This window comes from Poromitra crassiceps (assembly GCF_964638095.1).
Source record: "Poromitra crassiceps genome assembly, chromosome: 13".
NCBI classification, from domain to species: domain Eukaryota; kingdom Metazoa; phylum Chordata; class Actinopteri; order Beryciformes; family Melamphaidae; genus Poromitra; species Poromitra crassiceps.
The window spans coordinates 1,084,467-1,101,300 of NC_139644.1; the positions used below are offsets into that span (position 1 = coordinate 1,084,467).

At 45.1% G+C, this 16,834-nt stretch overlaps 1 protein-coding gene across 2 annotated transcripts in view; it reads right to left on the reverse strand.

Moving 5' to 3' along the window:
* The window catches only part of wdr91 (WD repeat domain 91), a 51,784-nt gene that overhangs the window by 15,474 nt on the left and 19,476 nt on the right, over positions 1–16,834 (reverse strand). The window contains exons 7-11 of one of the 2 annotated variants that reach the window (XM_083649705.1): positions 12,773–12,941; positions 10,532–10,729; positions 6,841–7,013; positions 3,238–3,292; positions 2,995–3,090 (exon numbers count right to left, since the gene is read on the reverse strand). In XM_083649705.1, the coding sequence (XP_083505831.1) occupies positions 2,995–3,090; positions 3,238–3,292; positions 6,841–7,013; positions 10,532–10,729; positions 12,773–12,941 (691 nt within the window). Of the gene's footprint in view, positions 1–2,994; positions 3,091–3,237; positions 3,293–6,840; positions 7,023–10,531; positions 10,730–12,772; positions 12,942–16,834 lie in introns of both variants that reach the window. The other variant, XM_083649704.1, reaches the window with a different exon arrangement.

Consider the following 16,834-nt stretch of genomic DNA (forward strand, 5'->3'; position numbering starts at 1 on the left):
TGTTAACCTGGAGAGCACTGTCGCCACCTAAGGGTTCTGTAAAATAGGTTATAGACCTCCAATAGCTATAATATTTGTACAGGAGAGGCAGAAGGCTTTGATCGACGCCCCACCGTCAAAAAACGCAATTGACGAACATGTCCGTCCTTGGCACTCTACGTTACTAATTGAAATGACGAACATGTCCGTCCATGGCATTCAATGAGTTAATAGAGTAGCGCAGGAATGAGTCTGGAAAACCTGGATGTTAGCACTTCCGGTTCCCAAGTGTAAAAGTCAATGGGATTTTTGTATGGGGATTTTGGTGCTTGAAATAAGGACTGTGGTTAACAAAAGTTTATGAAACAGCAAACGAGTGACCACTTTTAGGACTCTTATCACCTTAATTTGGCTTTAATTTATCTTTTGTACTGTTTGAGAAATCACAGTTTATGTTTTATGCTTCTTTCAGACTTTATAATGGGACCCTATGGAGCCAGCCTTGAGTGTGTCTCACTCTAGCAGGCTGTACTTTTGACTAAATTCACACATTGTAAAACTGCGACAGTTCAAATGGCTTTAACACTACATACATATATTATACTCAGCTTGAGCTACTTCTGCTAACACTCACAATGTCAAAATATAAGCGATGTGATGTATAGTTTTTGAGATATTAACTAAATATTTTCAGCTTTATTTCATACGTTTGCTGCAGTGGCAGCCGGAAGTGTTTTTGTTGTTGTCATTATGCGAATGCAAACATAAACTAGAAATACTGCATCGTGCTTGTATGCCTCCGCCAACAAGTGAGCAGTCTACATCCATCCATACAACACGGCTTATCGTTTTCAAAATGGAAAACGCCAAACCCACACCAGCCCCAACCACTCCCCCTACCCACTCCTCGAACCCCGACTCTATACGACCTTCCTCTCCCTAGCTACGGCTCGTTTTCCCCAGCCCTACCCCTCACCACGGTCCTTCCCAACACCCACGTCCCCCTAGCCACTCTCTCTAGCCACCCCTCGAACCCTGGCCCTCTACGACCTTCCTATCCCTAGCTATGGCCCTTTTTACCTAGCCCCGCCCCCCTTCCTTGATGGAACAGACGGACAAGTGACCTTGAACTTTGACCACCAAAATCTAATCACTTCATCCTCGAGTCCAAGTGAACCCCCCAAAACACCCCTCTAATCCCCACTCTCTAGGAACTTCATATACTTAGCTACAGCCCCTTTTCCCCAGCCCCACCCCCCTTCCTTGACCCCCACCACCCACAACCCCCCTAGCCACTCTCTCTAGCCCAGAGGTTCTCAAATGTTTTTCAGCCAAGGACCCCTTACAAGATAGAAAATATACCGGGGACCCCCTCATTCTGATTTGTGATTTTGGGCTAAGCTTAATTGTTTCCACGGTAACGTGCTCGACTTTTAATTTGATAGGTTTGTTATTAGAATGTAATCCATGAACCATTTTAGATTTAAAGCATAAACTATTTTCGTTGAACTATGAAGATTTTGCAAAAAAATATATATACCGGTACATTTTTTTTTTACATTACATTTACATTACGTCATTTAGCAGACGCTTTTGTTTTGTCCAAAGTGACTTACAATATCACAATTTGTCAACAGTACAGAAAACCACTATGCAACACAATCAATGACAGCCAAGATATTTGGATAGACTAGCACCATGTAGGAAGTAGTTTGAGAAGGAATAAGTAACATGTAGCATTTTTTTTTTTATAAAAAAAAAAAAAAAAAAAAAAAAATTACCTGAAAACTTTTCGCGGACCCCCTGGCAAAGTGCCACGGACCCCTGGGGGTCCGCGGACCCCCATTTGAGAACCACTGCTCTAGCCAACCCTCAAACCCCGGCCCTCTACGACCTTCCTATCCCTAGCTATGGCCCCTTTTCCCTAGCCCCGCCCCTTTCACTCACCACGGCCCTTCCCACCACCCACACCCCCTAGCCACTCCCCCCTACCCGCCACTTGAATCCCGACTCGCTATGACCTTCCTATCCCCTTTTTAACTAGCCCTTCCTTGATGGAACAGACGGACATGTGGCCACAGTGACCTTGAACTTTGACCACCAAAATCTAATGAGTTCATCCTTGCATCCAAGTGGAGGTTTGAGCCAAATTTGAAGAAATTCCGTCAAAGCGTTCCTGAGATATTGCGTTAACAAGCATGAAAATGGCATTCGTGAGCTCACAGTGACCTTTGACCACCAAAATCTAATCAGTTCATCGTTGAGTCAAAGTGGAGGTTTGAGCAAACTTTGAAGAAATTCCGTGAAGGCGTTCCTGAGATATCACATTAGCGAACATTGGACATACGGACGGACGGACGTACGTACGGACAACCAGAAACAATAATGCCTCCGGCCTGGCATAAAAAGCCCTTGAAGCTATGTAGTTCTCTGGGGAGCTTGTGCATTGAAACTAGGTACACATACATTTGAGCATTATTATTGTTTTGAAAAGCCCAGCCAGTATGAGAGAGTGTTACCAGTCTGTCAGGCTTTAAGAGAGAGTGTTACCAGTCTGTCGGGCTTTATGAAAGAGTGTTACCAGTCTGTCAGGCTTTATGAGAGAGTGTTACCAGTCTGTCAGGCTTTAAGAGAGAGTGTTACCAGTCTGTCAGGCTTTAAGAGAGAGTGTTACCAGTCTGTCAGGCTTTATGAGAGAGTGTTACCAGTCTGTCAGGCTTTATGAAAGAGTGTTACCAGTCTGTCAGGCTTTATGAAAGAGTGTTACCAGTCTGTCAGGCTTTATGAGAGAGTGTTACCAGTCTGTCAGGCTTTATGAGACAGTGTTACCAGTCTGTCAGGCTTTATGAGACAGTGTTACCAGTCTGTCAGGCTTTATGAGACAGTGTTACCAGTCTGTCAGGCTTTAAGAGAGAGTGTTACCAGTCTGTCAGGCTTTATGAGACAGTGTTACCAGTCTGTCAGGCTTTATGAAAGAGTGTTACCAGTCTGTCAGGCTTTATGAGACAGTGTTACCAGTCTGTCAGGCTTGGTCGCCCACTCCAGAGACAGCAGAGGCGACTTGGACATGATGGTAGCTTTGGTCTGCATGATGGGGTTGAACGACCACACCTGAGGAAGAGAAGGAGGAGGGATTCCATCCTTAGTGTGTGTCCATCAACAGCCCTTGAGCAGGGCAACATCAACTTGTAATAATAATAATCAGTAAAAGTCATAATTTTTAACAGATCCTGTAAATGTAAAATGAGGCCGTTTTACCTTGATGACTCCGTCTATATCCAAACTGGCAACTCTGCGACCCGAACAGTCAACCCTGCAAAATACAAGAGAGGAGGAGGGGCTTCAGTCAACCCTGCAAAATACAAGAGAGGAGGAGGGGCTTGAGTCAACCCTGCAAAATACAAGAGAGGAGGAGGGGCTTGAGTCAACCCTGCAAAATACAAGAGAGGAGGAGGGGCTACAGTCAACCCTGCAAAATACAAGAGAGGAGGAGGGGCTTCAGTCAACCCTGCAAAATACAAGAGAGGAGGAGGGGCTTCAGTCAACCCTGCAAAATACAAGAGAGGAGGAGGGGCTTTAGTCAACCCTGCAAAATACAAGAGAGGAGGAGGGGCTTCAGTCAACCCTGCAAAATACAAGAGAGGAGGAGGGGCTTTAGTCAACCCTGCAAAATACAAGAGAGGAGGAGGGGCTTCAGTCAACCCTGCAAAATACAAGAGAGGAGGAGGGGCTTCAGTCAACCCTGCAAAATACAAGAGAGGAGGTGGGGCTTCAGTCAACCCTGCAAAATACAAGAGAGGAGGAGGGGATTTAGTCAACCCTGCAAAATACAAGAGAGGAGGAGGGGCTTCAGTCAACCCTGCAAAATACAAGAGAGGAGGAGGGGCTTTAGTCAACCCTGCAAAAATACAAGAGAGGAGGAGGGGCTTCAGTCAACCCTGCAAAATACAAGAGAGGAGGAGGGGCTTCAGTCAACCCTGCAAAATACAAGAGAGGAGGAGGGGCTTCAGTCAACCCTGCAAAATACAAGAGAGGAGGAGGGGCTTCAGCGCTCTCATTTGTCATTTTCATGTTTAAAATGAAAGCAGTCTGGTGGGTCGGGTCAGGGATGTGTGCATGACGGTTAGGTTAAGTTTATTTCATATGGACATTGGAGATGTAACATACATGTATGCACAACAACCAGATACACAGTGTTAAGTGTTTGTAGCGGAACGCTAATTTTCAACACCTGTCCACAGGCGGCTTTTACATTAAAATACAACCCAGAGGACATATATACCCAAAGAGAAACATAATCAAATATAAAGCCACACGAGTAAAGCTACACATACAAATGTATTGACAAGGAAGTCACTAGATGCTGGAGACTTTTTAAGGGCAAAGTCGGCAGATATCTTGACCAAACCATGGAAGAGAGCTTATTTTAGGGCTGCTCCTCCATGTTTTAGTCTATCTGTCAATTCATGCATTAATTAATAGTTGTCACAACATTTTCACCGCAGGTATTCAAGGATGTACATACAATACAGTACGCACAATGTACACACGTTGTACACACAATACAGACATAATACACAGAGTACCACCAGAGGTGTACACCGGTATTAAGTGTGAGAACACAGTTGTTTCTCTTTTAACCATGACTTAATACCCGTTAAAAACATTACAATTGTGTTGTGTTTTCAGCTCAGTAGGTAGACTGTTCCATAGTTTTGCTCCTTTAACTGAGAAAACTGATTGTCCAAACGAGGTTTTACACATCGGGACACGACAGTCTCCGTTTGTAGAAGCCTGTGTGTTAATTCTACTGGTCTGCTGGTGTCTTACAACGTAATCATTAAAAGAGGAAGGAGCGTGGTCATGCAGACATTTAAAAATAAGCTTTAGGTTTGAATAGCTTATGAAACTTTCAAAGCTGAGCATTTTGTGTTTACCCAAGATGTGACAATGGTGCCACCTCATTGGTTTTTTGTGCATGATTTTTATTGTCTGATTATATAGAGATAGGATGGCTTTTATAGTTGTTTGTGAGGCTTGTGACCAGGTGGTGATGCAGTATGATAGGTGTGAAAATATCATAGCATGCATGTAAAGCTGGGCTGTACGGAGTGTCAGACACTTTCTAATTAGTTTGAAGTTTGATTTTACTTTTTTCTAATATTGGTTGTTTGTCAAACCTTACGTGGGAGTCTAAAATTATTCCCAGGTATTTGACATTATCAACCTCATGGATATCTTATTTTTTTATTTTTACAAGAAAGATTTAATTTGAGTTTTGTTTACGTTTGGAAAAGCAGATTGAAACTGTTTTTTTTAACATTCAATGTTAAGTGAGACGTTTCAAGCCACCATTGTGATACAGAGTTTAAGGATTCAGTGAGCTGGACAGCGGCCTTGCAAGATGTTCTAGCAGATGTACTGTATATACTGTATGACCGTATCATCGACGTACATTTGACAACCAACACCAGGACAACTATCAGGTTGTCCAGGTTGTTACAGTAGGCTATTGATGGAAGTGCACGGTCACAATCTGGCCCTCTGGTAGCGAGGAATTTTTTGTGTGGCCCCTCTATCATCAAAGTAGCCCATCCCTGCCGTAGTGAGTCGACTGATCTGGTAAATGGAGTGCATTTATATAGTGCTTTTATCCAAAGCGCTTTACAATGTGCCTACATTCACCCATTCACGCACCGAAGGCGACCAGCTGCCACGCAGGGTGCTAGCACAGCCATCAGGAGCAATTTGGGGTTCAGTGTCTCTTGCCCAAGGACACCTCGACATGCAGACTGGAGGAGCCGGGGATCGAACCACCGACCTTCTGATTAGTGGACGACCGGCCGCTCTACCTCCTGAGCCACAGCCGCCCCATCTGATCTGTTTTTTGTTTACCAAGTAATAATTATTGCTTTTATTTTGAAGGTAAAAACGTCTAGCTTCCTGTATTCTGTATATTTCTAGCAGACCTGTTTTGTTTGCAGCACTTGAGACTTGAGGAAATCGATGCATCTGGGCATGAGTTGTAGTAGGGTTGTTTAATTAATTAACGTTATGCGCAAACGATTATATGCACAAACGTTAGCGGGCAGTTATCGCCCATTATGTATTTTTAGCAACTTGTTATCAGACTCTCCATGTCGTGATAGTTTGTTGAATGTCAATGTGATTCACCTTGTGCCATTAAGGCTATAGCCTACAGACAGTTGTCTTCCATGCATGAAGTGCAGCTGTGTGGTCAGTTTTCACAACGCCCCATTGTGTCGCCATGCGCAAATTGCCCCCGCCCCCTCTCTACTCTACACCCGGAGGTGCTCCACAAGTCTGAAAGCAACATGCCTCATGTCTGAAAGGGTTCACTTCACGTATCGCCTGGGTCAGCTCAGGGCAAGCAACCCTGAGCTGACCCGGAGTTCATGTCTGAAAGTGGCTTTACATTACTCTGCGTTTCAGCCACTTAAGTTGTAATGTCATCCAATCTGCATGTGCTACCATGAGACATGTCTTTGGGGTGCGTTCACAGCTTTTCCACAACATAACAGAGAGGAGCCTATTCAAAATACTCTCGTCCATAAACTACCATTTGAACGTTAATATAACATGTATTTTTACACTTGAAAATGCACAAGTCAAATACACATTTCAGATGGCAATCTGTTTTGGGGAGCTCCGATAGATAGCCTAGTTCTCAGCTAAAGGAGGATAAAAGAATGTTGAAATAATTTCCCAGGACAACACAAGATTTTCCAGGACATTTGACTATTTCTTTCATTTTCCACGTGCTTTCCATCACTGGAAATATTGGAAATATTGGTCAACTGTTTTCCAGGACGTGTGGGAACCCTCTGGGTGCAACCTGACCTGCAGTGCATGATGGAGGAGTGGTGTTCTCCGTACTCCTCCTGGCTCAGCTTGATGAACGGCTGTTCCACTGACAGGCCTCCTCCCTCCCCTGCAGTGCTCCTGCTGGGAGCCGGGGAGGGAGGAGGCTCCAGGTCAGCAGGAGGCTCCACCTCCCCGCTCTCCCCTCTCCTCTCTGCTGCCTGCGGATGACAACAGCAGCAAATGTCAATAACATAACACATACTGTAGAGGGCAGTGTTGCAGTCAAGTGACTATATCTCAAGTCCGAGTCGAGTCACAAGTCCCCAGTGTTCGAGTCCGAGTCACCAAAGAAGAGTCTGAGTCGAGTCTCCATGACCTGAGTCCAACTCCATGACCTGAGTCCAACTCCGGAGTTACTGAGCGTGAATCCACATGGAAGTGGAACACACATGCCTGCCCTTGCATCAAATTGAATAATGTCACTGATATAACTATCAATAACTTGTGCCAAATTATTAGGGCCTATTTTTTTTAAGTCCTCGTCTCCAACTTCCGAGTCCGAATGCATGAATACTCGAGACCAGATGTCCAACTTTGTGTGTGACTGCACAGCACGCCTTTTCCCATGTCCCACATATTGAGATGATGTGCCACATTTTTGATTGGCTCTAGTTTTCAAAAGCCAAACCACTGTGTGTGACACACACACACACACACACACACACACACACACACACACACACACACACACACACACACACACACACACACTCACACTTTAACGAAAAATAATGTTTTCTCTTGTTCCGGCTTTCTGATGTCTTCTATGACTAGGTTGTGGACTGTTGGTCAGGATAAAAGAAGACATTTGAGGATGTCCGATGTCATCTTGAGCTTGACCCTAACGATTAATCGATTAGTCTAAAATAATCGACAGATGAATTGATAATTAAAATAATCATTAGTTGCAGCCCTACTCAGCATTGGTAACGTGTCCCACATTCTGCCACAAAAACATACTCTTTGTCCCACATTTGGTTTGCTGGAAACACCTTAAAAGTCTAAGCCTTTGTTCACACCAGGCGCTTAAGCAGAGCTGAAGCTTGAGGCACGCTGAACCTGAGCTCACGCTTAACCAGTCCCACCAGAAGCCCTCTCTTTTCTTCAGCGCCTTGCTCGGAGCTGCTCCACCGGCCCCTCCCCCCCTCACAACTTCCATTGAATTCATGCCTGGCAGCTTCACGCTTCATGCTTGGAAAACAGGACTGAATCCTGAACGATCGATTGAGCACGCCTTGAGCGGGCTGGTGTGAACGGCTTCACCTGTTAACAAGTTAACGCCTAAATGAAACTTGTGGGTTGAGCGTAGGTTGAGCTTAGGTTGAGCGTTGCTTCGGCGTCCTGTGTGAACGGGCACTAAGTCAGTGCTCAAGTCCGAGTGGAGTTCGGACTCTGACTGGACAACAGCAGTGGTAGAGGTATACAGTCACTGTATACAAATATAGACAGGCGCGGACTGCATAATCGGGCACATCGCGCAAATGCCCGGTGGCCGCCTACTGGTTTACTTGTGGTTTTATTACTTTATTCAGGGTTAAAGTGGGTGCATCTCATTGTAAAATTGGACTCGGCCCAAATTGGGCTTCAAACGGCCCGAATCTGGCTTCAAACGGCCCAAATCTGGCTTCAAACGGCCCAAATTGGGCTTCAAACGGCCCACATTTTTCGCCGCCGCCCTTCGGATGCGGGCACGCGCGTCAGCCCGTATCGGCCTGGCCTTCTTGGTATCTAATGCCTGAACTGAAGTAGAATCCCAGTCCGCCCCTGAATATAGACGTAGCCACCGTGATGTAACCCTTTAGTTTGTGGACTGGCATTTTGACCGTCGCCATCTTGGTTATTTGGAGCCAGAGGCTGCTAGTGCAAGACCAGGGACCAGATTCACAAAGACAGACTTTGAATATAGAAATAACAAGGAGGAACTTAGTAGAACTTCAGAAGAAACTCAAACAGGCCCACCACACCCAACACTAACACTATATCACATGTCCACCACACCCAACACACCAATGCTAACCCTAACTCAACATATCACATGTCCACCACATCCAACGCTAATGCTAATGCTAACCCTAACCCAACATATCACATGTACACCACACCCAACACTAATGCTAACGCTAACCAGTGGTGGAGATGGGGGGGAGTAAACGTTGAGAGGGAACGGTATTCCTCCTCACGTTCCCCTGAAAGCAGAGCAGTGGAGAGGGGGCAGCATGAAAGAAGCAAAGAATAGTATGAGAAAATGTATTTGGAAGCTGCATAAGCATTGTCAATGTCAATGCATCATCTAGTCTGTCATGAATAAAATCAAGGGGAAATAATCAGTAGATGTCTGCAAATTTATTACGGAACTTTTGCAATAGATTTCTATGTAGCTCTAATGGCAATGAGTAAAATCAATAAGAAAACAGTGAAGCATTCCACTCTTGATTTTAACAGAATCAGAATCACTTTTATTGCCACAGTATGCAAGTTACATACGAGGAATTTGTCTTAGTGTCTGTATGCAGCATAGCGGTCAGGTCAATATACAGAGATAAGAAGTAGGAAAGATAACTAAAAGACATTAAGAACGTTGCAAGTGCAATCAAATCAAATATATATACAATATGTACATGAGTGGAGGAGTGTTCCGGGGATAATAAATATGTTTCAAATATACATACTTACAGCATGCGCTGGGACCCGTCATCAGTGATGTTAACTAGGGTCGTGGGGTGTTTCGGGTCTGTCAACATCATACACCCTCGCCCAGTAGACCCAGCCGAGGCCGATTACGACCCCGACCCACGTCCCAGAAGCAGCCGCTCACGGATCAGCCTTCCTACTCTGTCTGCAACGTTGCCAGCGGAAGGGTTGATCACGCCCAATCCGCTGCAATAGAGTTTAGTGCTACACCGCAGTATTGAAAGACCCTTCGGTGCATGGAGGTCTAAGGCCCTGTGGGGTGATTCCAGGCCGGGCACCTCCTTCGTCTCACCAGAACCTCCTGTGGAAGAAGGCAATCCTACCATGGGCAGGGAGGATGCCTCAAGAAGGCCTGTGCGCTGCACGTCATTCACCTGCGCCGAGCACCTCGCTCTAGCCTGAAGGACCCCAGGCCGCGCCGATGTTTATGCAGATTTTCAGGAGGCTGTTCCGTAGCGTTTGTGGATTTCTCCCTCACGAGAGCCAGGCTGGGGTGCTAAAACCCATCCCGTACAGGATACCGTCTCTCCGACCGTCAACTGTCTCTCCAGCTTGTCACCAAACTATACTTGGTTGTCACCTAGTCTATTCCTAAGTGTCACTGGCCAGGGGGAGCCAGGATTTTATGAATCTGCATTGAATTTACATTAAATTTACAGTCCGAGTTAAATAGGCTTTAAATAGGCAGTGCATTTACATTAATTTACAGTCCGAGTTAAATATGAGTTTACATTGAATTTACATGAAATTTAGTTAAATAGGCGTTACATAAGCAGTGAATTTACATGCATTTACTTTACTTTATTTGTTTATTTGGATGGGACAATGCACACTCCTATAAGTAATAAGTTATATTACTGAGTTACTGCTAAAAGTAATATATTACATGTAATATGTTACTTTTGTAATGAGTTACCCCCAACACTGTCCACCACACCCAAGGCTAATGCAAACACTAAACCATCCCAACCTGTACCTGAGATGGGGGTTTGGAAAAAAGCTCCTTCCTGTCTTTCTCATGGTCCTGAAGTCGCTTGTGTCTGGTATGTCCTGGTTGGTGTCCTGCTTGGTGTACTGGTTGGGACTGGGAGATCATGGGTTCACTGGTTGAAGCCTGGCTGGAAACAACTGGCTTCACCTCCTTAGCTGGGGCTGCCTCCTTGGATTTAGCAGCCTGGAAAAGACAAATGAATTGGAGACAGAAGATTATTTCAGTTCAAAAATACAATCAGCTGTTGACAGAGCTAAGGACCGGCAATATAGCCGCTAAAGGGGTATTGCATCACCTGAAACCCCGCTATTCTATTCTAAACTACGGAGCCAATGGCCACTCCCGGCCAATGCGGTAGAGAAAAAAGTTTGGACAATTTGTGCGCACGTAATGGCACGTACAGATTATAAGATCCTCGTCATACGTCAGTCTCTGTTCCTTTCACACTACGTATATAGTGCAGTTGAGTACCGTATGTCCAGACATATGAGTTCATTGAGTTTTTTGGAGGATTAGAAAACTATACATTTTTGAAAACTTCATAGTAGAACAAATCATACAGAAGCCAATATGGTGGCCATCTTGTAGTTTTTTATATGGCGACCTTTAAATATTGGTTTTTCTATATCTTGACTCCTAGATTATCTAGGATCATGATTCCAGTGGCAAAATAAATGTGCACAACTGAAGTTTACACTTATCTCCTTATCCTGGCTCCTAGATGAGATAGTAACCTGATCCAAGTGGTTACAGTAGCTGAACAAAATGAATCAGATGAAGATATAGCATATTATTTTACATAACCATGTACTGTATGCCACACATATTGGATTTTATGATAATGGTTATTACCCCATAAAACCCAGAAATCTGGCTTCTCGACTAAAGGAGAGTAAACCAGAGTAAAATAAGTTGATTTGAGTAGAAGCAGAAAAATCAGAGAAGCAGATTGGCAAAAGGAAAACCAGACAAATCATAATATCATCACTAGCCCTGAAGCATTAATCGGCAACTCCATTTGTCCCATAGAGTTACATACTGTACACTCTCTGAGCTGTAACACTCTCTGAGCTGTAACACTCTCTGAGCTGTAACACTGTGTGAGCTGTAACACTGTGTGAGCTGTAACACTGTGTGAGCTATAACACTGTGAGCTGTAACACTGTGTGAGCTGTAACACTGTGTGAGCTATAACACTGTGAGCTATAACACTGTGAGCTGTAACACTGTGTGAGCTATAACACTGTGAGCTGTAACACTGTGTGAGCTATAACACTGTGAGCTGTAACACTCTCTGAGCTGTAACACTCTCTGAGCTGTAACACTCTCTGAGCTGTAACACTCTCTGAGCTGTAACACTCTCTGAGCTATAACACTGTGAGCTGTAACACTGTGTGAGCTATAACACTGTGAGCTGTAACACTGTGTGAGCTGTAACACTGTGTGAGCTATAACACTGTGAGCTGTAACACTGTGTGAGCTATAACACTGTGAGCTGTAACACTGTGTGAGCTGTAACACTGTGAGCTGTAACATTGTGAGCTGTAACACTCTCTGAGCTGTAACACTGTGTGAGCTGTAACACTGTGAGCTGTAACACTGTGTGAGCTGTAACACTGTGTGTCATTATCCTCCTTGTGCACAATACATAAACAAGATGATGTCCAAATAGGACACTGCGGACAAGTGAAATTGGCAATGCAAGATTTCATGGCTAGCGATTACAATTTTCAAACTATATAAATATTTGCCTGATTTTCTTTTTTCCCTTAAACTTTCGCCAATCTGTTTCTATTCAAATCAATTTGTTTTTAGGGTTTAATACTCATTGAAGTGTGTTTTTATCAGTATAATGCACACGTGCCACGGATTGGCCATAACAAACACCATGTATGATCATAAGGATGCTCATAAGTGTACATGGCACCAGAGGTCAATGATCAATCTTATTATTGGGTCATAACCTGAGTTTTCACGTCTTTCAAACAGCGGAGTTTCTCTGCTTATTTTGCCATTCTTCCCAGTGGATTTGGATTTGAGTGGATCTGACACTGATTGGCTGAAGGACTGGATACTTCCACCCACTGAAATGACTGTGCACAGAGTTGAGTCCAGACGGATCCACCAAACTAAACAGAATGTGACTTCATGGATCCGGATGGTTTTAACCAGACTCGTTTTCCGCTGCTGAACCTTTGAGACTGAAGTCCAGCCCCTTGCTCTCACCTGATTGGTCAGAGGCTCCTTCCTGCCCAGCGCCCCCTGGCTGGGCGAGGATGCAGCACCCGCAGGTGGTCTCCCCGGCGTGCGGCGGCCCTGCGGCAGGAACGTGGAGAAGAAGTTTCTGGAAGGCGTGGTGGAGGAGCTGGCTGCTCGCTGGCTCGATACCAAGTCCCTGGAGGGGGAGAGAGAAAGGAAAAGTAAGCAACTAAACAACTAGTCTGACTCACTGGCCTAGTCTGACTCACTGGCCATTGGTGCCGACCATTTCAGTGGGAGTGGAAGGTAAACCCCTTTCTGCTCCCTGCAAGCTCTGCCATTGGCTCCAACCATTTTGGCCGAGAGGTCCCTCTTGCTGTCTGCAGGTGGGCAGAGGCTCAGGTCCACAGCACTCCTTCCCACTTCAGCAGATAGGGTGGGCGGTGATCTGCCACTATGTGGGGGCACCTGTGGCTGTAGCCACAGAGGTCCTTCTTCGGGGAGGCATCGCTGTGCATCGTCCCTTCTCTCTGGCTCGTCCCCCTTCTCTAGAACAAGGGTTCCCAAACTTTTCAGCCCGCGACCCCCAAAATAATGGTGCCAGATGCTCGCGACCCCCACTACCCCCGGAGGTGCACTAAATAGAGTAAACAAAACAAACAAAACTTATTTAGGTCAATTTCACACATTCTGGAAATCCTCTGGCGACCCACCCATCGGTGTCCCGCGACCCCCCGGCGCGTCCCGACCCCCACTTTGGGAACCACTGCTCTAGAAGGTGAGGGTGTGAGCAGAGGGGCTGGAATTTGGAGACGCCGCCCGGTTATGCCCTAACCCTAACCCTAACCCTAACCCTGAGCAAAGTGCCGTTGAGCACATTGCTTTAATCTCTCTGTCAGTTAAGACAGCATTGCTGCTTGCTCTGACTTCGGCTAAGAGGGTGAGTGATCAAATATAATATATCATATATCATATATATAATATAAGTGATTGTGTGCTCTGTTGTCCACCCGAGTTGTTGCTGAGTCGTGGTGATGAGAGCAGCGCTTCGCTCATGCCAAATCCGTCCTTCATACCGAGGAACATTCAAACTGTTCTTACTAGTCCAGAATGCCCTCCTCATGCTGATGAGAGGGGAGAGAGGTTACGTTGTCTGTGCCCTGTCTGTGCGTTCGCTCACTATGTGCACTGGCAAGGCGCACACAACAGCTGTTCTAAGTGCTTGGCAAGCCTCTATATAAACAGAGACTCACTCACTCCGGTCCCCGGCCCTACTGTGCACTGCAGGCACAGTGTCTTGGTATGACCTTCTGTTCAGAGTTTATGAAAGCCATCAACGCCGCTAGAACTTGATCAATGATCAAGTTAGCCTGATTTCAGATTAGATACCGATAGCACTCTGCAACCGTTTTTTCAGCTCGCCAACAAATCCCCCCAGATCAGAGGCAAATCAGTGTTAGCTCGGCACTCACAAATCAGCGCTCGATTAGACTGGGCAGAGAGCTCGCCGATGAGTTGCAGAGGCCCGACAGATATCTAGCATGCTAAATATCTGGTCGTGACGGGAGAGTCATCAACGTGCTTCAGCCAATGAGAGTGCAAGACACGAGGTGAGGCAGCCAATGAGAGTGCAAGACATGAGGTGAGGCAGCCAATGAGAGTGCAAGACACGAGCTGAGGCAGCCATGCATGGGCTGATGTCTGAAGACATGAGGTGAGGCAGCCATGTATGGGCTGATGTCTGCTGTCATCCAGGAAAGTGGTCTGAGGAGCCAAGATGGAGAAAGTATAATGTGGGCCATTCTACCGAATTCATGCAAACTGCTGTCACACAACCAAAAAACACATTTAAGAAGCATTTAAGTATCCAAATGTTAGATGTTTAATAAGATCATTCGATTATCTATTGAAACCCACATCTATATACAATGTAGCCGGCCAATCAGGAACGCTGCTTGGAAAACAATAATGGCTGCCTCCGTGCCTGTCCGCCTCAAGGAGTAATGTCAACGTCCGTCGAGTTTAAACTGCCATAAAGTGCAGTTATTGCAGAAATAGACTCAATAACAACAATTAAACAAGTACAGGAGTATCGCCGCAACAGCAGTTTATCGGCGGAAAATATGTTTTCGCCATTTGACTGGATCCAACGCTGATTGGCTGAAGGAGGTGTCTGTCAAGGCAAGTACACCCGCCCAACTTCCGCCCACTGCTAAACACTGGGTGAAAACTTGAGGCCAGATGGTCTGGTAGAATGAAAGGAAATGTGAGTTAACGTGACCGGCTCGTTTATCAGGCTACGGTTGTTGAGCTGTAAGCAATGATGCGGCTTGCAGCTAAGCTAAGGTCATGCTAAGGTCATGCTAAGGTCATGCTAAGGTCATGCCGGGTGTCTTGTATTGAAGGCAAGAAGAGACAAAGCTCTTGTGCTTTCTTGACAACAGCGCTGCAGATGATGATGATGATGATGATGATGATGATGTTGCAGTGGAACAACCCATTAGCCTTCGGTTCTTCTCAATGTAAGATCTGACTTGCGACTATAGAGCAGTTTTTAGAACTTTGAAATAGAAGACCAACCCGGTAGAAAAACTAACTAGAACTGGAGGCAGCAGACTGGAATATAATTGATATTGGATCTGTTTCATCATGTGGTGTGTTTAAGCCCTGTCTTCTTACTTTGAGACAGACTGCTCTTATCATTGAAGCTGTCACTGTTTGTATCTTATGTTTACACCTGATTGTGTGGTGATAATTTTAGTTTACCCTTAAATAAGTCAAATATACTAGTATTAAAGTTGTAACAATGATTTATTTACAGAAACAAAAGTATAACCGGATCCAGGCCATTACAGCTTAGTACTAGGGGTGGGGGAAAAATCGATTCACCTAAGTATCGCGATTTTTAATGTCACGATTTTTTTAATCGATTTTTTATTCCAGAATCGATAATCGCAAAAAAAAAAAAGATTTGGTGCTTGCAGTCAGGCCACTCACTGAACAGCAGGCCAGACGCTGCCTACTGGTTTACTAGTGGTTTTATTACTTTATTAGTTAGTCTGAAGTAATAATTACACTTCAGGGTTAAAGTGGGTGCATCTCATTGTAAAATTGGACTTCAAACGGCCCAAATCTGGCTTCAAACGGCCCAAATTGGGCTTCAAACGGCCCAAATTTCACGCGCGTCGGCCCATATCGGCCTGGCCTGCTTGGTATCTAATGCCCGGCCTGAATTATGATCCCAGTCCGCCCCTGTTTTTAACTATATCGCCCAGCCCTACTCATGATATAATATACAGTCTCTAGTGTATGATTCAACTTTTCCCATGTTCTAATCTAGTGTAAAAAAGCAAACAAACTGAAAAAAGAAAAGAAAAAAATAAACAAAAATCGCAATAAATCGTAATATCGAATCGCAATAATCGTAGAATCGCAATACTTAAGAATCGCAATATAAATCGAATCGGCACCCAAGAATCGTGATAGTATCGAATCGGGAGATAAGTGAATCGCCACAGCCCTACTTAGTACCCCTGCCTTCTAGCAATGACGACCTTCTAGCGGCGTTGATGGCTTTCATAAACTCTGAACAGAAACAGAAACAGAAGGTCATACAAGACACTGTGCCTGCAGTGCACAGTGCCCCCTAACCCCAGGAGGAGTAATAGCAGACTAGTATTATCTAATTTCACTACAATTGTATTTGGTGATCCACTCACACTCTGCTATGTTGGCCCCTTTGCCTAACCTTGCGAGGCAGCTGGATTCGTGAGAGATCGTGCGAGATCATGAGATCTCCCGAGCGACTCTCCCAGGTGGTTATGTGAAAACAAATCATCTGGCAGTGTCAGGTTACCTTTTGGCCACCTTGTGGTTGTAATGTTTTCATTAATTAATGTTTTCTGTGTGTCTGTGTGTGTGTGTGTGTGTGTGTGTGTGTGTGTGTGTGTGTGTGTGTGTGTGTGTGTGTGTGTGTGTGTGTGTGTGTGTGTGTGTGTGTGTGTGTGTGTCTGTGTGTGTGTGTCTGTGTGTCTGTGTGTGTTTTAGAGCCCGACCGATATATTGGTCCACGATATTATGGGCCGATAA